Here is a 24746-nt window from a genome sequence, read left to right on the forward strand (position 1 = left end):
AAGACTGTAAAATAAGATTTATAATAAAATTGAAGAGTGCAACAGGATGCTACAATACAAACTTATCAATACACAAGTTATGTAGGATATGTCAAATGTTTTTAGGGTAATTAAAAATGTTTGAAAAGCAGATCACACTATCATGGAATACATGTCACTAAGAATGTTAACTACTATCCCACTTATACTTCCAAAAACGGATGTTTGCCAAAAATGCAATACATAATTTTGCATTATTTAGTTATTTATTTTCACTTTTATTGAAGCACCTTTCTCAAATGTTTCAATGGCTACGAGGAGACAAAAGTCCATGATTTATTTAAACCGTCTTGCAGTGCATACACTCATNGAGACAAAAGTCGCCCACCGGGCCACTTATTGTAGGTCAGACGGCCACTGCCTCCTCAATCTTCTCATGGAATCAGATTTGAGGTTAGGTATTCGAGCTCTTTTACGATGTTGTAGCAGTCTTCTCTTATAATGTCAAACTGCTCTTCCTGTAGCTCATCGTCGTCGACTTCATCTTCTGTGGCCTGTCTATCCGTTAACAAGTTTTGAGTTTCGAGTATTAAAAAGACCTTCTCATTCGCGAAGTTGTATAAGTTGTCTCCTTCAAAGTTTAACTGCTCTTCTTGCAGCTGGGTGCCATTGAGGTCCTCTTCTGTGGCCTTAATATCTGTTCCCATATGTTGAACTTCCATTACCGAAGAGTCTTTATCTTTTGCATGGTTGTAGCAAGTTTTGTTTACAACGTTTAATTGCTCTTCCTGTAAAGCCGTATCGTCAAGGTCCTCCTCTGTGTCCTCTCTGTCCGTTTCCATGTGTTGGACTTCGTGTATCAGAGAGTCTCTCTCTGTTTCTATGCTGGCGCGTCCTTCTCTTGCACACTGTAATTGCTCTTCGTATAGGGCAGTGTCATAGGTTTGAATTCCGAGACTTTTTGCTGCAACTTTGAGGAAATTTTTATCCTCGCTCGTGGCCACTCTATTCCCTGCTGTCCCTGGTGCTTCTAATTTGTAAATGTCTCTCTTTTTTCAAGTTTTCGCAAAGCAGTCTCGCTGCTCTTAATTGGTTTTCCAGAAGATCTTCATTCTGAGCTAAGAGTTTTCCTCTTTCAGCTTTGAGGGCCTCCACATTCTTTCTCATGTCCTTACAATCCGCTTCTGACTTTTGGCATTTTAATTTTGCAGATTCTCTCTCTGTTGTGATGTCTTCATATCACTTTCTTGCACGGTTTAGTTGCTCTTCCAATTTTGCAGCGGCCTTACGCTGGTCAAGGAGATTTTGTGTTGCAAGTTTTAAGGCACCTCTAGCGTTGTTTAAGGCGCGTTTATAAGGTGATTTAATTTGGTCTCTGAGCTCCTCTGTTTGAAGCCTCAGAACTTGTCTCTCCTCCATTATGTTTTCTGTAATCTCTGCTTTGAGTTCTACTTCTAATGTAAGGAATTTTCTCTCTCCTGCGACTTCGTAGGCATGAGCTTTCAGTGGCCAAATACCCCTACAGTGGTCTTGAAGTTCTTCTATTTCTCGTTTTAGGGCATCCCTCTCCCACTTTATGGCCTCTATTTCTTGAGCCATTCCTGTTGCTATGATATTGTCCTCGTGAATTTGACCTTCATCTACCTCGTCCTCTTCACGTGAAGAGGAAGCATCTGAGTACGATGAATCCAATTCCATATTTCGAAGCATAGCTTCTTTTATGCTCTGCAAATCTTCACTCTGTAAATAATTTCACAACATAAGTGAGCGGCCCATGAAATCTGGCATTGTCACATGTTTAGAAGCTGTGAATTAACCCAGTACCATACGGCGGACACTTTTTCATATGGTCATATAAAATCAATAAAATAACATTCAACCCTGGTGAATATCTAACGAGGCAAAAGTCCTCCTTGTGAGTGCCCAGCCTGTGGCCCAATAGGAAAGTGTCCCGAAAAGTTACTTAACTTACTCTCAGTAATGTGCAAAATACATGAAAACATAACATGTACACACATGTATCTCACTTTTGCATTACGTTGTACAAAGCAGATTAAAATATTGTTAAAATATTCTGTACAGCATTTTCTGTTTGAAATCTGACCAATAAAGTTTGAATTGGAAATTATTTGGAAGGAAGCGGTCGTGGTTCTGTGCCGGTGAGAATCTTAGATTTATTTGTAGTTGCGGGTTATAAACGATCGACAAATTAAGTTACCAGGGGCGTGAAGCTGCCTACTCACTTCCAGGGTGTGTCGAGGTCAAAAATGATGGAGCTATACCTACACTCTTCCATGCCTTTAATGCATAAAGCTTAATTAATTAAGCACGGGACAATTTAACTTTAAATGATTCATTAATATGTTGTATTATATGACATTTTTATATTCAATGTATGAAATGTGCAACAGTAATAATGATTATTAACGTTTCGAGTCCCGATGAGGTGGATTTTTTCAACTGACCCAATCCTTCCAGCCGCAATACGGACCTGGGGTTGACTCAACCTCTAACAGAAATGAGTACCAGGAATCTTCCTGGGGGGCAAAGGACCACCGTCGCGTGAGGCTGACAAACGTGCTGCCATTTGTGAGCCGATTGTCTAGAGAAAATGTGGGCCCCTCATTGTCTCAGAACACTACCAGCCTTCACGGCCTGTTACAGGGATAGCTTTACTTTTTTTTTTTATACCGGGTCATCATCAGGCGTACAACGTTCCAGTATGAGCTGATGAATTGAAAGTAATTATCATCTAACTCTTCAAACAAGGATCCTTATTGTGTATTGAAATTATTGAAATGCATAAACACCTGTATTAATTTTTGGTAAAAGTGGTAAAACTGCAAAATCCTTAGATAATAAAAATTTAAAATTAGAAATATAACGGTTAAAATTAAAACGAAAGATTAAGACATGAATGATAAATTCTGTTTTTTGTGGTAAGACTCTTTAACCGCTACGTGTTGGCCTAGATTTTATACCGGTATAAGCGATCGGAATCTCTCTACATGGGATAGGTCATGTAATCATGACCTAGTAAATTTTTACGGAGTTTGTACTTACTATATTACATTTTTTAAAGTTAAATCGGATTATTAATATTTAAAGGAGGATTCTCTGTCACAGCCAGTAAACAAACAAAATGTATATCCTAAGTGGACAATGATGGCTTGATGATGCTCACATCGAGGTCGAAATATGCAGCTACAGTGCAATAAAGTGCTGTACAGTATGGAGCTGGTTAAGATTTGCATGTAAATATTGGTCTTTTGAGATAGTACATTTATATACGTATTATCAAGTGCAGGACTTGCGAGCTTCTGAGATCTGTCACTCTCTCAGTTTGGTTAACGTTATCGAAATACTTTTCAAGTTGCTGTCTTCTTTAGTTTTCACTTACCTCCTCATTTCCTGGATAATCTCGATAATTTTCACGAGATAAATTGCCTCCCATCGCTGCTGAATTAGATTATCTCTGTTCACCTTGATATAAATTGGCTTCTGTATTGAAAGTTGAGGAAAATTTATACACCGGTCGGACCTAATAGTATTATTGTCGAAGGAATTCAGTATCCACGCAACGAGAGAATAAGAGCATTATTGTTGAAGGAAGTCAGTATCGACGCAACGACAGAATAACAGTATCGTTGTTGAAGAAAACCCAGTAACCCCACAACGATATAATAACCAATTATCAAAGGAAATCAGTATCCGAGCGAAAGAAAATAACAACAGCATTATTGTTGAAACAGATAGCAAGAGTTTTATTTCTTATTTCATTAATAGCGTATTTACAGTCTACTCTCAGCAATATGGAGAAAGAAGTAAATTTGTTCTAAGTAGGTGTCTCGAGTAGATAAGTATCCACTGATGATAGTCTGACAGGCCCTGTAGAGGAATGGTGATGGTTTTAATCTTCGTCATCTGCGGGTTGTGGTAGGTCAGACGGCCACTGTCTCCTCAATCTTCCCATGGAATCAGATTCGAGGTTAGGTATTCGAGCTCTTTTACTATGTTGTAGCAATCTTCCCTTATAATGTCGAACTGCTCTTCCTGTAGCTCATCGTCGTCGACTTCCTCTTCTGTGGTCTCGCTATTGGTTCCCATGGAATCAGATTCGAGCTCTTTTACGATGTTGTAGCAGTCTTCCCTTATAATGTCGAACTGCTTTTCCTGTAGCTCGTCGTCGTCGACTTCCTCTTCTGTGGTCTCGCTACTGGTTCCCATGGAATCACATTCGATGATTAGGGATTCGAGCTCTTTTACGATGTTGTAGCAGTCTTCTCTTATAATGTCGAACTGCTCTTCCTGTAGCTCATCGTCGTCGACTTCATCTTCTGTGGCCTGTCTATCCGTTAACAAGTTTTGAGTTTCGAGTATTAAAAAGACCTTCTCATTCGCGAAGTTGTATAAGTCGTCTCCTTCAACGTTTAACTGCTCTTCTTGCAGCTGGGTGCCATTGAGGTCCTCTTCTGTGGCCTTAATATCTGTTCCCATATGTTGAACTTCCATTACCGAAGAGTCTTTATTTTTTGCATGGTTGTAGCAAGTTTTGTTTACAACGTTTAATTGCTCTTCCTGTAAAGCCGTATCGTGAAGGTCCTCCTCTGTGTCCTCTCTGTCCGTTTCCATGTGTTGGACTTCGTGTATCAGAGAGTCTCTCTCTGTTTCTATGCTGGCGCATCCTTCTCTTGCACACTGTAATTGCTCTTCGTATAGGGCAGTGTCATAGGTTTGAATTCCGAGACTTTTTGCTGCAACTTTGAGGAAATTTTTATCCTCGCTCGTGGCCACTCTATTCCCTGCTGTCCCTGGTGCTTCTAATTTGTAAATGTCTCTCTTTTTTCAAGTTTTCGCAAAGCAGTCTCGCTGCTCTTAATTAGTTTTCCAGAAGATCTTCATTCTGAGCTAAGAGTTTTCCTCTTTCAGCTTTGAGGGCCTCCACATTCTTTCTCATGTCCTTACAATCCGCTTCTGACTTTTGGCATTTTAATTTTGCAGATTCTCTCTCTGTTGTGATGTCTTCATATCACTTTCTTGCACGGTTTAGTTGCTCTTCCAATTTTGCAGCGGCCTTACGCTGGTCAAGGAGATTTTGTGTTGCAAGTTTTAAGGCACCTCTAGCGTTGTTTAAGGCGCGTTTATAAGGTGATTTAATTTGGTCTCTGAGCTCCTCTGTTTGAAGCCTCAGAACTTGTCTCTCCTCCATTATGTTTTCTGTAATCTCTGCTTTGAGTTCTACTTCTAATGTAAGGAATTTTCTCTCTCCTGCGACTTCGTAGGCATGAGCTTTCAGTGGCCAAATACCCCTACAGTGGTCTTGAAGTTCTTCTATTTCTCGTTTTAGGGCATCCCTCTCCCACTTTATGGCCTCTATTTCTTGAGCCATTCCAGTTGCTATGATATTGTCCTCGTGAATTTGACCTTCATCTACCTCGTCCTCTTCACGTGAAGAGGAAGCATCTGAGTACGATGAATCCAATTCCACATTTCGAAGCATAGCTTCTTTTATGCTCTGCAAATCTTCACTCTGTAAATAATTTCACAACATAAGTGAGCGGCCCATGAAATCTGGCATTGTCACATGTTTAGAAGCTGTGAATTAACCCAGTACCATACGGCGGACACTTTTTCATATGGTCATATAAAATCAATAAAATAACATTCAACCCTGGTGAATATCTAACGAGGCAAAAGTCCTCCTTGTGAGTGCCCAGCCTGTGGCCCAATAGGAAAGTGTCCCGAAAAGTTACTTAACTTACTCTCAGTAATGTGCAAAATACATGAAAACATAACATGTACACACATGTATCTCACTTTTGCATTACGTTGTACAAAGCAGATTAAAATATTGTTAAAATATTCTGTACAGCATTTTCTGTTTGAAATCTGACCAATAAAGTTTGAATTGGAAATTATTTGGAAGGAAGCGGTCGTGGTTCTGTGCCGGTGAGAATCTTAGATTTATTTGTAGTTGCGGGTTATAAACGATCGACAAATTAAGTTACCAGGGGCGTGAAGCTGCCTACTCACTTCCAGGGTGTGTCGAGGTCAAAAATGATGGAGCTATACCTACACTCTTCCATGTCTTTTGTGCATAAAGCTTAACTAATTAAGCACGGGACAATTTAACTTTAAATGATTCATTAATATGTTGTATTATATGACATTTTTATATTCAATGTATGAAATGTGCAACAGTAATAATGATTATTAACGTTTCGAGTCCCGATGAGGTGGATTTTTTCAACTGACCCAATCCTTCCAGCCGCAATACGGACCTGGGGTTGACTCAACCTCTAACAGAAATGAGTACCAGGAATCTTCCTGGGGGGCAAAGGACCACCGTCGCGTGAGGCTGACAAACGTGCTGCCATTTGTGAGCCGATTGTCTAGAGAAAATGTGGGCCCCTCATTGTCTCAGAACACTACCAGCCTTCACGGCCTGTTACAGGGATAGCTTTTCTTTTTTTTTTTATACCGGGTCATCATCAGGCGTACAACGTTCCAGTATGAGCTGATGAATTGAAAGTAATTATCATCTAACTCTTCAAACAAGGATCCTTATTGTGTATTGAAATTATTGAAATGCATAAACACCTGTATTAATTTTTGGTAAAAGTGGTAAAACTGCAAAATCCTTAGATAATAAAAATTTAAAATTAGAAATATAACGGTTAANCTAGGCCCTGGAAATGGAAACCACATTTCTGTCTCGCTTCTTTAAAAAAAGTCTTACAGCTGGTAACAGCACAAAATTTATTTGTGTTAAGAAGAGATTAAAAATATCGTGATTTAAGATTATTTGCAAGACTTAGTACTTGGAGGTTTCTATATTCAAATAAATAATTTGAAATTCCGAACGTGCCAACATAGCGAGAGGCTACAGACCATGTGGCTATGGTCTTTGTAGGCAAAGTGCTTTACTGTGAAGATGCTGAACGTTTACGGATGCGAGGTCGTCCAGAAGCTCAAATCTGTGTCTGTGCAGCATAACATTCTCTTCTATCATCCAAATAACTGATGACTGACTTAACAATTGTGTTAAGCTTGTAAGACTGAAACTCAACCTATTTTACTGTATTTGTAAATAATTGAATAAATAAATAAATAAATATAGATTTAGATTAATTAATCATTACTAATTGAAATGCTTAAGTTTTAATAGTATATGTATATGTTAAAACTGGTTTGCTTTGGATAAATTCAGAACATTTTGAATTGTGTTGTATATACTGTAAGCTTGTGTGTCTTAAACACTGCACTCAAAACAAAATTCTGTTTTCTGCTTTGGGTGTTCTTTGCCGATGGTAATCTTTTATTATTCTTTTAATTCGCTTCGCATAGTGGGGGTTGGAGCCCAACTGGGTCAACTCGGCACGGCGGCCACTGACTGGCCTATTGTACTTGTCCCGGGTGATTATGATGACGGAGAATTTGGTGGAATGAAGATTGACAGGGGAAACCGAAGTACTCGGAGAAAACCTACCCCAGCGCCACTTTGTCCAACACAAATCCCACTTGACCAGACCCGGGTTTGAACCCGGGCCGCCGCCGTGGAAAACCAGCGATTAACCGCTTGAGTTATGGCGCGGCCTGTGGCAATCCTTTAACTCATCATATGAAAATTAAATTTCAGCTTGCGTGGCAGAAGGCAGTGGAATTACAATGCATTGTGAGACACAATTCACGTAGTTGAACTGGTTCGACTCATTAAACCCCTCGCACTAAGTGTCTTACGTCAACAGCAACCTCGCCCTCTAAGACACAAGAGAAGAATGTGAGGGGTAAGAAAAATTGATTGGTTATATCTTGAGCAAAGGAAATGGCTTCAGCGGTTCCAGGATATAAAAGAACCGAGTCAAAAGTAACGGGGGAAAGAAGAACTTAGTAACCACTTCCAGAGTAATGCCATTGGGTCTGTGCCCACGTTGCGCTCCGGTGTTCATATTGACGTAGCCCCTGGCAGCCCTGTCACACCCGCAGGACTTGGCAGACGTAGCTCTGTTTTTGTTGCCGAAGGATGTCCGCTGTTACAGCCGACACATTCACCGTCTTCAAGCCAGTAATTCTGTTTATCAAATGTTTTGGGCTAGCACCATACTCTGTGTCTGGAAAACTGGGTTCTCGCCTGCTTCGAACTTCTTTCATCGACGTTCTGTACAGTGTCGTCTTTATCATAGTTTCGTCTTTCCTGGTCATGTATCAGCCCAGCTTCTGGTATATCTTAAAAGGGGTATCGATTTGCAGTGTCAGTGGACGGGTCATAACCTTTGGGACCATCATTCAGTTCGTCCTGTCGGCTTTTGTGTGTCTGTTGAAGCGACACAAAATAGTTCATATCGCTAATCAGTTGGCCAGTCTGAACGCCTCTCTTAAGCGTTCATGTGTGTGTGTCTGGAAGAGAATCTGTCGAATTCTCCTTTCCCACCTCTTCATCAGTCTCCTCAGTGTCATAAGCTGCTTTGTGTCTGATGTGCTAGCTCGCATTCAAGACCCACCTTCGATGTCGTATATAACTTTCATTATTCTAAGTTTTGCCTCCTTTCTCGTTGAATTTCAGATCGTTTGTTTCTTAATGCTTTTGAAACAACTAATTTCAGACCTGAATAACTCTGTCCGTGATCTTGGAAGAGTAAAAGGGAACAAGGACGATACATGTTCTTGTCCCAAAACTTCACCATTGAACAGTACTGCTCCAGTATTCGTCAGCTCTGCTTACGAGAAGCTGCGAAACAATGGTGCTGACACTTCCGGCAGTGAATTCCGTGACACTAAAGTGGTTTTCTTACGAGATATTCAGGACTCCCTCTGTGCAACCTCAGAAAAACTGAACTCTGTTTATTCTTTCCTGTTGTTGTACACCTCGGCTAAGACGTTCATTTGTCTTACCCACAATCTTTATTTCATTATCATTCACTTGTTCACGAACCATTCTAAGACGTGTGGTCTGGGGTCACCGTATTCTAATTACATGTGGTTCCTGCACTACGCCATCAAGCTTGTGTGGCTAGTCTACTACAGCAGCTCGACTATCCAGCAAGTAAGTTGGCCCTTATTTCTTTATTCTGCTTGGTGTATTCCAACTTCAGAGTAAAAGTAAAAAGTAAAGCTACCCCTGTACCAGGCCATGAAGGCCCATAGGGTTCTGAGATGTTGAGGTCCCCACATTATCTAGACAATCAGCTCAAAGATGGCGGTAAGGTTGTCAGCCTTACGCGCCGGCCGCGCTTTACTCCCCAGGAAAATTATTTAATTAATTCCTGGTTTTAATTTCTGTTAGAGGCTTGAGTCAACCCCAGGGCCATAGTGCGACTGGAAGGATTAGGTCAATTGAAAAAATCCAATGACCTCATCGGGACTTGAACCCGCGACTTTCAGGATTGTAGCATAGTGCCTCAACCAACTACGCTACCACGTGCCCCCAACTTCAGAATATATAATGTAATTAATGAAAGGTAAAGTTATCCCTGTAACTGGCCGTGAAGGCCGATAGGGTTGTGAGACGTCGAGGCTCCCATATTTTCTCTAGACAATCGGCTCACAGATGGCGGTAAGGTTATCAGCCTTACGCGCCGGCTGCCTTCCCCCCCCCCAGGGAAATTCCTGTTAGAGGCTTAGTTGACCCCATGGCTGGAAGGATTACGTCATTTTAAAAAATCCACTCACTGGGGCTCGTAACCGCGACCTTCCAGATTGTAGCATAGTGCCTCGACAAACCATGCTGCCGCGTAAGTAGTTATACTGGCCGCGCCATAGCTCAAGCGGTTAGTCGCTGGCTTCCCACCGCGGGGGCCCAGGTTCGATCCCGGGTCTGGTCAAGTGGGAGTTGTGGTGAACAAAGTGGCGCTGGGGCAGGTTTTCTCCGAATACTTCGATTTCCCCTGCCAATCTTCATTCCACCAATTACCCAACAATCACCCTCACCTATCATCTGGGGCTGTTACAATAGGCCAGAAGTGGCCGCAGTATAAGGGACTTAGTCCCACCCCACTAGCAATAAAAAAAAAGTAGTTATACTCTGAAAAGTCCTTCTTAAAAGAATTCTAGTTTTTTGGTTGGTCAGGTAACCCCTAGTCTCTTATGGAACCAGACTGTACATTATTGCCATTTGATACCGTCATCAACGACTTCATACCAGTTGACCCTCACATCCCATTTCTTCCTTCCAGTTTCACGTAAGTTTTCCATATGGCCTCCTTCTGGAAGATTCTGTGGCTACGTGAAGTTGTCCCCGTGCAGATTTGATTGAGGGTCACAGAATTACTGGGATTTTGGACTTTTTTCCATCTTCGGGAATTCAAAGAAATAGAAAATACGACGTTTCGGAAACTGGATCTGTTTCCGTCTTCAGGTGAGGAGGAAAGACACCTCAGTTGGGCCCCTTAGCAAGAGCTAATCTCAATCACTGACTCCAGTTCTGTATGGGAGACTGTGAAGAAAATGTTAGTTACGAGTGTTCAGTTGAAAGTCCGGCTGTAAAAAGAATTCGGTTATAGTTCCTGCCCGTTGGAACTGAGAAAACCAGCGACAATTTTCGGTACAGACGGTGTCCTAGGCGACATTCTAACCGAAAACTCTCGAACACAAATCTAGAACAGCTACACAGTCTGTTCGGTCTTGTCGGTCAGTGTGTGTTTCGAAAATGTGGAGCGCAAAGTAACAGTTTTCTAGGTTAGTACTGATTTGTCATCTGTGAGCCGATTGACTAGAAAATTTGGGAACCTTGACGTCACACATCCCTATGGGACTCCACAACCCTCTACTGGGATAGTTACTCTCTTTTTATAAGATTTAGTACTTCACAAGACAAGCAAATACAATGTATGTTGCTTTATTATGATGAATGTATGGTCTAATGCAAAGGAGAAAATTGCTTTGTCTGTTAATGTAATATATTGATCGACCCTTTACCCTTTCAACATGATTTCCACTTCCTTCCTTTTGACACGCCATTTAAATTCAGTGTACACTGAGGCTGACACACTTATGCGTCACTCCTTACTTTTCCGTCTCTGTCTTTCCTATTTACTCGTAATTTTTGTACCCACTCATTTTCTCTTTGTTTTCCTGTTTAATAAATAATAATGTTTTACTTTAAATTTCAACACGCTAACCACAGTAGATGGCACTTAACTTTACTGGTTGGTTGAGGCACTATGCTACAAGCTGGAAGGTCGCGGGTTCAAGTCCCGATGAGGTCATGGGATTTTTTTCAATTTGACCTAATCCTTCCGGCCGCACTATTACCCTGGGGTCGACTCGACGACTGGCTACGGGCTGGACGGGTCGGAATTCGAATCCCCGTTAGGGTCAAGGATTTTCTCTTCTCCACGTCGTCCAGACAGAGCGTGAAGCTGACCACTCACCTCTAGCTAGTGCCGAGGTCAAGAAAGTGTACACCTTACATCCACTCCCACATACTCCTTCATGGCGTAGTGCTTAATTAGTTAAGCACAGGGACAACTTCTTCTTACCTTTTTTTATTATTGATCTATCTTCATACAATCCAACGGTATATAGTCTCGATAATGAATGCGTCATTAAACAGCCTGTGGAAGAGGGACACCAGATATGTCTACATGCTACTGCTGTGTTATATTGCGTTGTATTGATCGTGGCAGCTGGCAATGTAATTAAAATTTAGAGATAAGAGTGTAATAGATTCGACCGTTATGATTAATATAGTGCCCTATACTTTTTCGGGCCGTAGCTGTTCATTAGTGTGATGTTTGATGCTGCTTTTTTACTGTTGTTTTCTAGCGATTATCGCTGGTTGTTGGTTGTGCCACATGAAAAGTAACAATAGGAAGGAACAGAAACAAATATCACATTAATACCAACGGTATGAGAAAGGCAGAGGTCATGATATTAACTGTAACTTGGATCCTGCTACACTTTTCAATTTAAATCTAAATTGCGTTGACAAGTACCGCGAGCAATATAACGCACAAACTTACAATATAGTGCCAAACGGATGATGCCTATTTATTAGAAAAAGTATATTATGCAGTGTTAATGGAAACAAAATGGCAGACTGAATGGACACTTAAAACCGCAAACTCAGAGTAGCGCAAAAGACGGAAATAGAACATGATAGTTAAACCATACACAACTGGAGGCTACAATGCGGAATTAGTACAGACATATTTATACTCGCTTTTGGTCTCTGTTATTTCGACCTGGTCGAGTTGGAGAGCCATGGATTCGCGGGCCATTTATTTCAAAACTAAAATAAGTAAACCTCCGTTTATTAAATTTATATACGGATAGTCCTAGCTTTACGAATATCGGCGTTACGAAATTTCACTCATACGAACATCTACGTGAGCTGGGATAGCGTAGCCGGTATAGCGGTATGGGGTCGGAGTTCGAGTTCCGGTGGGGGCAAGAATTTTTACTTCTCCAGGGTGTCCAGACCGGATCTGGGGTTGCTCAACCCCCTATCCAATGGATACCAAGGGTTCTTTCCTCGGGCGTAAAGCGGTAGGGGCGTGAAGCTGGCCGCTCACCTCCAACTAGTGCCGAGGTCAAGAAAATGTGGATTTATACATCCACTCCCCCATACGCCTTCATTGCATAGTGCTGAATTAGTTAAGCACAGGGACAGCTTTACTTTACGAACTTCTACAAAAAAGGCCATACTCTAGGCTTGGCTTATCATCCAAGCTCGAACTCACTCAGGTTACCTGTTTCATTGTACATTGTTCTTGTGCTCCATACGATGATCCCCCCCCAGTGAAAACATCTCTCACAAACTCATAGGCATGTGGACATTTTTCTAATTGCTGGATAATTTTCTTCTCACGTGCCATTATTGATAACTTGGTGACACTCTCATGAATCTGTATGCTTCATAAGTTAAGTCTGGGCCTTCTTCAGATCAGAGAATGTCCGCTTGACAGTCGTGCCTGTGCCTGCAGCCAGAAAAGGCAAAAGAAAGCCGTAGGGAAATGGTTAACAACCATGTAACGTGTGGCTGTAGTTGAAAGACAATTTATTTTCCAATCCCTTCTCCTGCCAATATGTGAGGTATCACTGAATAACAAAAATAACAGTTTATTTCATTTTTCAGAATGTTATTCAGGCTACCGCGGTTTAAGATACAAGCTCCGCCATTTGTCTGGGCCAAGTTTCGACCGGATTTTCTCCTGAATAAAAGTCTGAAGCATTTCCGCTTGAGCCATAAATTCTTCATTAAACTAGAGCCACACAAATAATTTACAATGTAATGAACAAGTCTGGTAGTGCTCACAAACATGATCTATATTAATTTGATAAAGTAACATTTGACAGGCCGCTCACGTTGATGTTCTCTTCCATGGGGATGATTAATACCGAGTCAGGCAACACTCAGACCGAATGAGGCTCCTGGCAGTCCTGACAACAATTACCACTGTTCGATCCTGTTGTCGTAGGTGATACAAATCTTGTTTCTTTTCTTTTGTTTTCTTTCCTCTTTCACCTTTTATTTGGATTGTTTTTTGAATTCTTCTTTCTATATTACTTTTTTATTCTTTCAATGCTCTCAGTCCTTTAATTCTCATCCCTTTCTTTGACCTTTCTTCTTTCCCACCATACCATTCACAGACCTGCTCTGGTCCTAAAGAAGAGGATGAATTTTTGGGACTCGCAAGAGAGAGACCTCTCAAGTTGGGTCCCAGATACCAGACCTACAACTACACCGTTTCTTCCAAGTCATGATGTGCAACGGAGATCCACAGCTTCTCTTTCCCCTGAGTCCTTCTTTCACTGTTAGTGATGTTAGTATTTCTGACTCTTTCTCAACGAAAAGTTAAAAAATACACCTATCAGTTTCTCTCTGAATGTAACAACTTGAGAACTTTTAGGGGATTTCCATGAAAAAGACAATCAATTTCTTTTTTCTAACATTCATCAACATTTTGCAGTTCTGATAAATACAGTACCGATAATGAACTCTTTACTTTAAGGACTACATGCATTTCTATACACTTCTAGAGAATAACTCCTTAGCATTTAATGGAACGACAAATTCATCAAACAAAAGTTGTAAAGAAAAATAAGGCACACATACCATGCCCCTCACACGTCTCCTTAATTCTTGAGTTTTTACGATATTTGAAGAAAATGGAACTACCACTCCAGAATTATTATTTTATATATATATTTTATCGTTTTTCTCACTACTGTATTTATTTCTAACCGCTCCTCAGAAATCAGACATTTGCTGATACACCTTATAATGTGTATACTTTCAATTCCAGGCAAATCACACCGCAGTTCTGGTGCACAAACTGATCACCAAGACGCGAGACTCTGGTCTCAGAGAGGAGGTACGTATTGTCTCATGTGGTATGATATCAAATTCACTTACCTCTTCCAATCAGTCACATAGACTATAGTATCAGTTTACCTTTGTAGCAAAGTTGCAATGTGTTTCCTGTGAGGTGAAACCAAATTTTGAAATATTATTACACAAAACTACTTTAAAAGGTTACTATTCTAGTCATAATAAACGTCTTGTTAATTTTTAGCATTTTCATAAGTAGCCTATTAATAAATTGCAAGAGTTATTCAGTATACAGTCCTGGTCATATTTCTGGAATAGCATCTTCATTTATTTCAGCTCCGTCTGTTCTCACTCCAGTTGTTACATCGAAAGGTCAAGTTCACAGCCTGTGGATTCTTCCCCCTAGATTTCACACTTCTCTACTCGGTAAGGCACTGTCATTAGCTGCATGCAACAAGTGACAACAGTGTTCTCGGACTGAGTGGTTAATTGTTTTCTAAGCCAAATCACCCAAATTGCTTATCTGATAAATATTCATACCTCCATGATTCGGTTACTACACCTACAAAAAAAAAAGTGAAAGTAAAATAAAGCTATCCCTGTAACAGGCCATGGAGGCCCATAGGGTTGTCAGACATTGAGGGTCCCACATTATCTAGACAATCGGCTCAAAGATGGTGGTAAGGTTGTCAGCCTTACGCACCGGCCACCATTTACTCCCCAGGAAAATTATTTAATTACTTCCTGGTGCTCATTTCTGTTAGAGGCTGAGTCAACTCCAGGGCCATAATGCAGCTGGAAGGATTAGGTCAATTGAAAAAAATCCATTGACCTCATCAGGACTTGATCCCGCGACCTTCTGGCTTGCAACATAGTGCCTCAACCAGCTACACTTAGGATATTTGTATAAACTGAAATATTAGAAGTTGATGTTGGTATATAGCATTTATATAGCAATGGCAGCTGTATGTACTGTTTGACCTGAAATTTAAATTCGTGCATAGTTCATGATGCCTGTTTATTTGTTTGGTCTGGCTCATGCAATGAATAACACACCTTTCTCAAACACTGGTAGTTGAAACATGCTGTGTTATGGAGTTTTAAGCCAACATTTTTTAATATTAGTTAATTGAGCTTGGCCCATAGAGGTTCAAACAAGAACTTCCTTGAAGCCAGAGTTCATTTCTCACATCTGCTATAATTTTGGTAAACTTTATTCATAATATTTTGGACTATAGGCTTGCCAATTTGGTTTGTGGACCAAATCTCTGTGTCCAACTAGATGGGAGAAAAGTCATACACTTCTGTCTGAGCAGCTCATTAATTTGTGGGGAGCTCCAGGATGGTTATAATGTGTAGAAAGATAAACTCTATAATGAGCATGCAGCTAGACACCACGAAAACCAAACCAGCATGTTTGTGCCATTGAAGCTCATTGTTTCTCACTTACATAAAGTGGAGAGTTTCCTGCATTGGTCAATTTTCCCTGGGGCTTACAACCCTCTAGGGACAGAGTCCCCAGAAGAGAAGTGAATAATGCCTAAGCATACTTGCTAGTCTACATATTCATCTGTACATCACATACTGAGACCAAGATGCAACAGTGTCATTAAAAGACCTGAGAGGGAACTGTACTGTGCCCCCATAAATCCTGAAGTTGCTTGTTTAGAGGGTCTTCTGTCAGAATTTATGCCATGTCATTCTGACACACAAGCCTCTCTGACAATGAAGTTATGGTATAATGGACATTACACCTGTTGTGAAGAAAACATCACCAGTAACATTTTTGGTAAGGTAGTTCACACTGTTTTCTTATTTTGGGGCTCTGTTTGTTTAGTGTCTGGTATCTAGTGTAGCTAACCAATTAATGAACCATTTTTCAGATTGTTGGTGCTGTAACAACGTACCTGGTGATCCTGATACAGTTTCGATTATCCCTCCCAAAATCTGAGCAAAATGGAACCACTATCGCCGGAACACACTGGGTGGGTGTAACCACTCCCACAATCTTCACGACAACAGTACTGCCCCAGTAACAGCACTTTATGCCTCTCATGAATAAATATACATATTATTTTTTATTGCTAGTGGGGTGGGACTAAGTCCCTTGTACTGCGGCCACTTTTGGCCTATTGTACCAGCCCCAGATGATAGGTGAGGGTGATTGTGGACCAATTGGTGGAATGAAGATTGGCAGGGGAAACCGAAGTACTTGGAGAAAACCTGCCCCAGTGCCACTTTGTCCACCACAAATCCCACTTGACCAGACCCGGGATCGAACCCGGGCCGTCACAATGGGAAGCCAGTGACTAATTGCTTGAGCTATGGTGTGGCCTATATACATATAAGTCTCAATGCTAACTTGAAAAAGTAGTTTCCAGATTGCACAAAGTTATATTCTTAATTTTACAGAAAACACTGAACACTGATTGCAAATGAAAGGGCTGAAAAATGTCCATTGTGTTGTGCATTCAATGACTGTAAATATATTAAATGAAATATTAATCTGTTTCTTGTGTTTGTTTTTAAAATTGCAGACATTCATTTTTCAAACTGCACTAAGTCCTGTCTTAGTGTTGTTTGTGAGACATTAGTAAAACTGTATGGAAGCGAAGCAATGATCTGTTGTTTCCAACAACATTCATTACAAAAATAAGAAAACATCCTGGAAATAAACCACATACTGCAGGAAACCGCTACAATTACATATTAATGTATGTTTCAATCTTAAACCAACTGCCTACACTAAGTCAGTAAATACATTAAATACATTATAACACTGCAATACACACACAAGGCTCTAAAAGTGACACATAAGTAAGTAACCACATAAATGGCTTATCTTCAAGATATACATGAAAAATATTTTAATTATCACCTTAGAAATTTCTTGACAAATTTTTTAATACTGTAGGGTGCACAGCCATTGTTGTGCAATAGGCAAATTAACAATGGTGTTATGCAATCCATTTCTAGGCTACGGATCAGTAAACACAAACATGAACACAACAATACAGTTACTGTTGGAAACGTTCTTTTCTACTCGGTCCATGCAAAGTGGTTCTAAAGAAGACAATTGGAGAAATCCAATTGAAAATCAGTCTATGAGGAGGGGTTGGGGTGAAATGGCTGCCGGCCTAGGAGTTAGTCAGTTGTTAGTTGAGAGTTAAGTTCTGCACGAGAGGCTGCTAAGATAGGACGTGAGCACGTGAAGCTGAAGAATCTCCACTGTTAGAAGCCGTTGCTAGGGAACGACTGATGAAGAATCTGCAGGTTGAAGAAGGGTTAGCAGTTAGCAGGTGCTGTGGTGATTTGTACGGTGTGAAGATTAGTGATAGTGCTGTAATTACTTGTAGTTTCGAGTGGCGTGTATAAGTGGTCAATAAATCCATTCATCAACCCATACTCTGTCTATAGTCACCCCTAAATTGTAACAATACTGTCTGACTTCATTCTTCAGGATGTATTTTAGCAACTTCAGAACATCCTATTATTCTCTTTACTCACATTAGTTTAACACTGTACATCAGGGACTGTTATATTAAGTTGGTCTTTTGAACAGTTAAATTACTGTTGGTCTTTGCCAGCACAGTCATTCCTGGCTTCAGTCTCCTCAAGATACATGACCAAGATTTTTATTCTCATCTAGACCTGTATGTGTTTCAAAATGGAGCTCCCTCTCCAGCAAAGGAGGGGTCAGTCTTTCTATGTGTAAAACACTTCAACTTTATATGTTCTTTACAAGACGTGTTGGCTTCTTTCTCAAATATGAGAGAATTTTTTACCTTGAAAGTTGAACAGAATACTGGATTTCAAGGTGGCTCGCAGTAGTGGTGCTACATCTACATGTCAGGAAAATTTGCATAGATTGAGCACCACCAATTGCTATTTATTTTGTTGTTTAAATACAGTTGAAAACATACTTTACAAAGAATTTATATGTTGCAATAATAACTCAAAACCACTTTTATTATAAAGCTCATTCATAATTTAGTTTCTTTAGCCTAAACCTAATATTATATTTTAAAGGATGTAGCCATTTGAATGTGGTAGTACTGTCTATATCATCTTCGCTAATTTTCTTAGTTTTGTGATAATTTTTTACATTTTTCATCTTACATTAAGTTCGTTTCATACATCCCCTAGAATCTATAAGAATGAACGTTTGTGCAAGATTTCAAGCAGATCAGGTGACAGTTAAAGAATTTTGTGTTTTCTGTTTGAAAAACCAGCTTAAATAGAAAATGAGTTTAAGACTAATACAAGAATTTATACTTACGTTATACTATAAAACACTTGCAACATCTCTTATGCCGTCACTCTAACATTTTTATCGTCTTCTTTCATTCTTAAAATCTGTGCTGCTGCTATAAAACCAGTTCTGATTCAAGTAAAAACCGAAATATATGGTGACCAAACTGTACTGTCAGATGAAATGGAACAATTACAGGTAAAATGTCTTACAGCCTTATATGATTTATAGCTTTCACAGTAGCAGTATGCAATGAAGTCTTCTCAGATGATTATCCCTGTCAGTATGGAGTTAGTGTCCATCGTTTCAAAGACTGTGTCTGTCTCCATCATCAGACATTTGTGATGAGTTTTGTGTTGGCACACTGTATGTATACACAAAGCTGTCATCAAACCTAACTTTTAGCAGGTGAGGAACGGTGGGCAGAGTCACACAGCCATTGATGTCCTATTCCAGTGTGGGCCACATGAGGAAAAATTGGTCTGTCAACAGAATTCATTTCGTTTTTCATTGACTCCTTACAACATTTTAAAGTGCTCCCATCTATCTTACTGTGTTCATGTTGTAATGGGAACACTGTTTTTGCCAGTTGTAGTCAGTTTCTTTATGATGCACTTCAAACAACAAGCTCTGACGATAGCGCTACAGAAACCCGCACACTGGTACAGTACGTCAAAGCCACATTCATGATTTGGCCCCATGGCAAGGAGGAATTAGGGAGGTTCAAGAGACACCTATAATACGTTGCATGATTATACCGAATTTTACGTTTAAACTGCCGCATCATATATTAAATTGGTCTCATATGTGTCGGAGTTCATTCACATCAAGGATGCCTCACACTAAAAAAAAATTTCGAATGCCACTGTTCTCAGTGTTAGCAGTAGTCATTTTAGGAGGGTACGGTTTAGTGGAAAAAACTGCCTCCATATTCTACCATGGAAATGGAAGCAGTATGCATGTTAGTACACACCCACCAGTCATAATGAAAAATCCTAAATATGTACACTCTTAGGATCAACTCTTTAAACGTAAATAGGGGTCGGGAAGTGACACCATAATAGTAGGTAGACATCTTTGCGAATGTGTTGCCGAAGTCCACATAACGTGGTTCCTAATTATCTTAATAGGGTGCACTGTACTATCCATAATCCGTTCACAGATGGGAGTGAAGTCGATTCCGGTGTCATTCGTAAGGCCTGGAATTTTACTTTTTCGCTGTAGCATATGTAGGCGAAAGGCGAAGGCGTCGAAGGTAATCTGTTTCGTAGAGTTCGTGGAAGAAGTACCGGTATGTATTTTGTTGTGTTTGATTGTGATGTACTAATCCTTGGTTTGATATATTGAACTGTGTCCTGTACAAATAGCAGTGTATAAAATCTCATCAGTATGTGCTTGGTTATAATCCTTTGGTGCAGTTGTGCAGCGACGCTGAAAGAAGTTATATTGGGAAACCATCATGGTGAAGGAACCGGTGCAAGAACGTGAGAATGCTGTAAAAAAGCGTCGGAAAGGTGGTAGTAGCAGTACGTCTACAAGTCCAGCAAAAGTTCCCGAACGCGATATTTATAAGGTTTGTTGAATTAGGGAGGAGAAACAGCTGTACGTTTTATAGAGAGCGTGCAGAGGCTCAGTACTCATGTGTGAAACGTGTGTCACATCGGTATGTGCTCCATCGTTTATCCAATAAACTGACTGAAACACCGTTCTCAGGAAGCTAATAGTTTCTCAGCACGTCATTAAATACACAACATATTGTGGAAGCCGAAGGTTCATTGTGACGTGTTGGAGGTCGCACCACATTTCCATAACCTGAACCAGATGAATCCAATCTGCATGCACCCATCGGATATATCCAAGACACGGTTTAATCATCCCATCTATGCCTAGGTCTTCCAAATGGTCATTTTGATTCAGGTTGTCCCACCAAAACTTTGTATTCTTTTGTGTTCTGCTCTACGTGTGTTATGTGCCCTGCAAATCCCGTCTACCTTTATTTTATCAGCTTAATACAGTATTTGGTAAGGAGTGCAAATTATGTTGCTCATTATGTAATTTTCCAGATAATTTTGGTGGTCCAAAAACATGCTTCCCTGACAGATCATAATGTGTGGTGGTTTCGTTTCCAGTTCTTCGTCATATTGGAGGTTCTCCATACTCTTCACACAAACTTTTCTTGCTCCTTAATTTTGATAAGGGGTACATTGATCTGGAGGTTGGGGGATTAGTTTGCTGTGCTTGGCGATAGTGGTGAATACCTGCTTAAAATGTCCAGAGCAGTTAGATATGGTTGAAAGGTTGTCATTACTGAATATGTTGGTAAATGCCTTCAGCTCAGGCTCCACTTTCATGTGTCTTCACATTGTTTCTTTTGTGATTCTAAGTTCGGATGATCTTTTCTGCAAGAATTATGCCATGATCTCATTATATTTACAGTGCCTTCTGCATGCTCTACCTCTCTTGTTGATGGCTTCTACTCCTTAGCTTATTTTTGACAGTTCCTGTCTTGAACAACTTATAGTCTCACTTCAGTATTGTCACTTTTGGAGAGGCAGCTTCATGAAACCTCATTTCATTGTTACCTGTGTGTGGACCATTGTGAGTTCACATACTCATCCCTACTTGTTCTTAAAGTGTGTGTTCACTTTTGTCCGTCACTTTCTTATGTATGAAATAATTCATGAAACAGAAGCTAATAATAAATAAATATAACCCAGGCACTTAGGAACACAAAAGTAGACGTATACAGGCTGATAACAAGATATAATGAGTCAGAATGTAATATATTTAGATTTACTGTATTTTACTGTATTCACAGGCCTCCCTTATGAGGATCTATGGATTGCGTGTGAATGTATGAATGGAGATTGCTTTTACTTTTACTTACTCTTACTTAGTTAGTTAGTTAGTTAGTTAGTTAGTTATTGGAGAGGGTGGGTTTCCCCATGCACTGAGACCAGTATTGGTCCATTGTGATTCCCTCTATGATTTCTACCAGTCTCTATATGCTACCGGTACTGGTGCTTACCATCAGTACCGCCCAGCCAGCGAGACCGGCTCTACTGGCTGAGAGGTATCTATAATGCTTCCCCCATCTGTTGGGCGGGAAACGTCCGTTAATTTGGCTCAGTGACCTCCTTTGGAGATATGAGGTTCTTTAACGTGCCGTAAAGTTATGACACGGGACCCACGGCTTAAAGTCCCTCCTGGAGAACTTGTTCCCTGAATTTTTCCACCCGTAAAAATTCGATGACCTCCGCCGGGTATTTGAACCCGCGTACTACGAGTCATGAGGTGGGAACGTTACCTCTAGACTACGGAGGCCGCTTACTCTTACTTACTTTTACTTGCACATTCTTTAACCGTTAACGATGTACTCATTGACATTGTTTTTGATAACAGGCTCAAATTGTGATGCACAAGTATAATCAACTTATATCTACATAATTTATAATCTTATTACTTATTAGCGATGTACTTATCGACATTGTTTCTGTTAACAGGCTCAAATTGTGATGCATTAGTACAATCAACTTATATTTATGTAATTTATAATCTTATTCATTTTTTCTACTAGACTGTTATTATAGAGAGATCATTGTATTTATATTGTATTTGACTTGTTCCATATCCTATGGTGTCTGCCTGTATCTGGATTTATGGAACGTAATTAAATTGAACAATTGAGACTGAAGTAGTACATTCACTTTTTGTTAGCTTGCCTTAGGTGAGTGGAGACTGTAATTCTGTGGCTCAGGCTGTTAATAGTGGTCAGTGCATTACTGAAATGAAAATGAGAAGCCTATAAATAATGTGTGTTCTCGATTTCAGAGTGTAATAGAGTTTGAGGAAACGGAGGCATCTGCCCGGGATCCTGAAAATGACATGGCTCTGTTTTGTAAAACATGTGATGATATTCGTAAACTAATGGAAGAAATTGCTAAATTGAAGGCAAGAAACACAGGCGTGAACAATGAACAGATACTGGCAGAGATATCAGAAAAACGTATCCAGGCTTCATTGTTGTTTGTTGTGTTGAAAAAGTTAAATCGTCTAGAAAAATTCCGCACCAAAACATCACGTGATACTTTAAATCGTGAGAAGCAACAGGTGGATAGTTATCATCTCCAGTTACAAAATTTGCTTTATGAAATTTTACATCTGAAGAAGGAGGTTACAAAGTGTCTGCAGTTTAAGTAAGTGAGAAACTCATATTCTCTGTTCTCTTCATTTGTATGTTCTGCATCCTGTTTTGTATGTCTCCACTGTGCATAGTATTCTCTGTTCTCATTTTGCTCTTCCTCAATTGTTTCATTTTGAACGAGACTGTGACTTGATTTCAGATTTGAACAAGTCAGCATGTTTTTAAAGAAATGTTTGTTTGTTTGTTTGTTTGTTTAGATGTGGATTGTGTCAGTGAGTTCGAGCATGAACATTGGGGCATGTAGAGATTCTTGTACTGCTTTGGAGAATGTGAATAAACACACTTGATATTGCACGTTATCTGCACAAAGGGCATAAAGTAATGGCATAATGAGAGGATCATGAACATAGAAAATGTTTATTTGAAATTTTTCCCAGTGTTAAGAATATTTAATGACATGCAAGGAAAATAATTTCATGACTGCGGTGTGATGTCAGTAGTGTGCTTGTCTTTGCAGCTGTATATGTTTGTAAGCATGAGTGTGTGTGTCTCCAAAAAGAGATAAGTATGTGTATATGTAAGAAATTAGACTGAAGGTCAATGAAGTATGCAGAATTCCAGAGAACAACACATCCGTGAAATATATGTACTACAAACTGGTGCACAACTTTCCAGCCTTGTTCATACCTGTTTATAAAGTCTACAGATATCTGTAGAACCAGGGGACCATTATATATATGGTAACTTCATAAAGTATTAGGACACTATGCATACAACAATATTAAGGCAGGTAGCCTATTGGAGCCTGCATATATGTATCTTGACATGTACTTCATCACAGTTGGCAGAATTGTTTGTTTTCCATTATACTAGCATGCCTGATCAGTCCTAAAGAATAGGCCATTATGCAGAAGGTCAATGTGGCCTAACATCTGTTTTGCCAGTGACTGAGAAAATACTACCATGCTTTGGTAGGTGTATGGTGAACAAACTGTGGTCTTCATCTAACTTATTTGGATGGGATCAGGTTGAAAAGTAGTCGTGAATGAGTTGTTAGAGGTCCACCCATGTAACTACAGCCTGCAGCATTTCAGAAATGGGGCAATATGGAAGAGAGAGAGCAGGTTGCTCCATCCAATCTTCATCAGACTGTAGGAACAGTTACAGAAAACATCAGAATTTTAGTAGTTACTGTATCATCCTCAGTAAGAATCTGAAAGTATGAGGTGATGAGTGGTCAAGTTCAAAGTTGGCAACATGTATGAATTATTCTTTGGTTTTTGCTGTTCAGTGTTTTGAGTAGGAACGGGAAGAAAAATAGCTTCTTGTGAAGTGATGTGTGTTGGCATGCTCTTAACTCTGATTACAAATATATTTTAACTATGCAATAGTTAACTGTGTGTATTTATTAACCCAATCACCAACATGTGGGAGAGTCAGTAAGTAGGTCACAAATGGAAGTAAAATATCTGTAATGGACGTAATAGTTTTTTCTATGAGTATCACTAGGTAGAAGCACAGTTCAGTGTTTTGGGTAGGAATGGGAAGAAAAATAGCTTCTTGTGAAGTGATGTGTGTTGGTGTGCTCTTAACTCTGATTACAAATATATTTTAACTGTGCAATAGTTAATTCTGCGTATTTATTAACCCAATCACCAACATGTGGGAGAGTCAGTAAGTAGGTCACAAATGGAAGTAAAATATCTGTAATGGACGTAATAGTTTTTTCTATGAGTATCACTAGGTAGAAGCACAGTTCAGTGTTTTGGGTAGGAATGGGAAGAAAAATAGCTTCTTGTGAAGTGATGTGTGTTGGTGTGCTCTTAACTCTGATTACAAATATATTTTAACTGTGCAATAGTTAATTCTGCGTATTTATTAACCCAATCACCAACATGTGGGAGAGTCAGTAAGTAGGTCACAAATGGAAGTAAAATATCTGTAATGGACGTAATAGTTTTTTCTATGAGTATCACTAGGTAGAAGCACAGTTCAGTGTTTTGGGTAGGAATGGGAAGAAAAATAGCTTCTTGTGAAGTGATGTGTGTTGGTGTGCTCTTAACTCTGATTACAAATATATTTTAACTGTGCAATAGTTA

General features: G+C 39.8%; 2 protein-coding genes across 3 annotated transcripts in view; both read left to right on the forward strand.

The window, feature by feature from the left end:
- Positions 1-7631: 7631 nt before the first annotated feature.
- On the forward strand, positions 7632-16377 carry LOC111862777 (putative gustatory receptor 28a). 2 transcript variants are annotated; one of them, XR_004512860.1, is made up of 4 exons: positions 7632-7766; positions 14226-14294; positions 14588-14677; positions 16135-16377. XR_004512860.1 is itself a non-coding variant. In XM_023848445.2 (4 exons), exons 1-4 carry the CDS (start codon positions 8003-8005, stop codon positions 16285-16287), a joined length of 1332 nt encoding a protein of 443 aa, XP_023704213.2. In that variant the 5' UTR covers positions 7773-8002; the 3' UTR covers positions 16288-16377. The 2 variants fall into 2 exon arrangements, 1 of the variants encoding a protein (XP_023704213.2); XM_023848445.2 differs by lacking the exon at positions 7632-7766 and adding an exon at positions 7773-9022.
- A 3312-nt stretch (positions 16378-19689) lies between these two features.
- The window catches only part of LOC111862833 (THO complex subunit 5 homolog), a 22180-nt gene continuing 17123 nt past the window's right edge, over positions 19690-24746 (forward strand). The window contains exons 1-3 of the mRNA XM_023848562.2: positions 19690-19794; positions 19922-20076; positions 22335-22699. Coding sequence (XP_023704330.1) covers positions 19963-20076; positions 22335-22699 — 479 coding nt within the window. The 5' untranslated portion in view covers positions 19690-19794; positions 19922-19962. The remainder of the gene's footprint in view (positions 19795-19921; positions 20077-22334; positions 22700-24746) is intronic.

This window comes from Cryptotermes secundus, unplaced genomic scaffold (genome assembly GCF_002891405.2).
Source record: "Cryptotermes secundus unplaced genomic scaffold, Csec_1.0 scaffold1105, whole genome shotgun sequence".
NCBI classification, from domain to species: Eukaryota; Metazoa; Arthropoda; class Insecta; order Blattodea; family Kalotermitidae; genus Cryptotermes; species Cryptotermes secundus.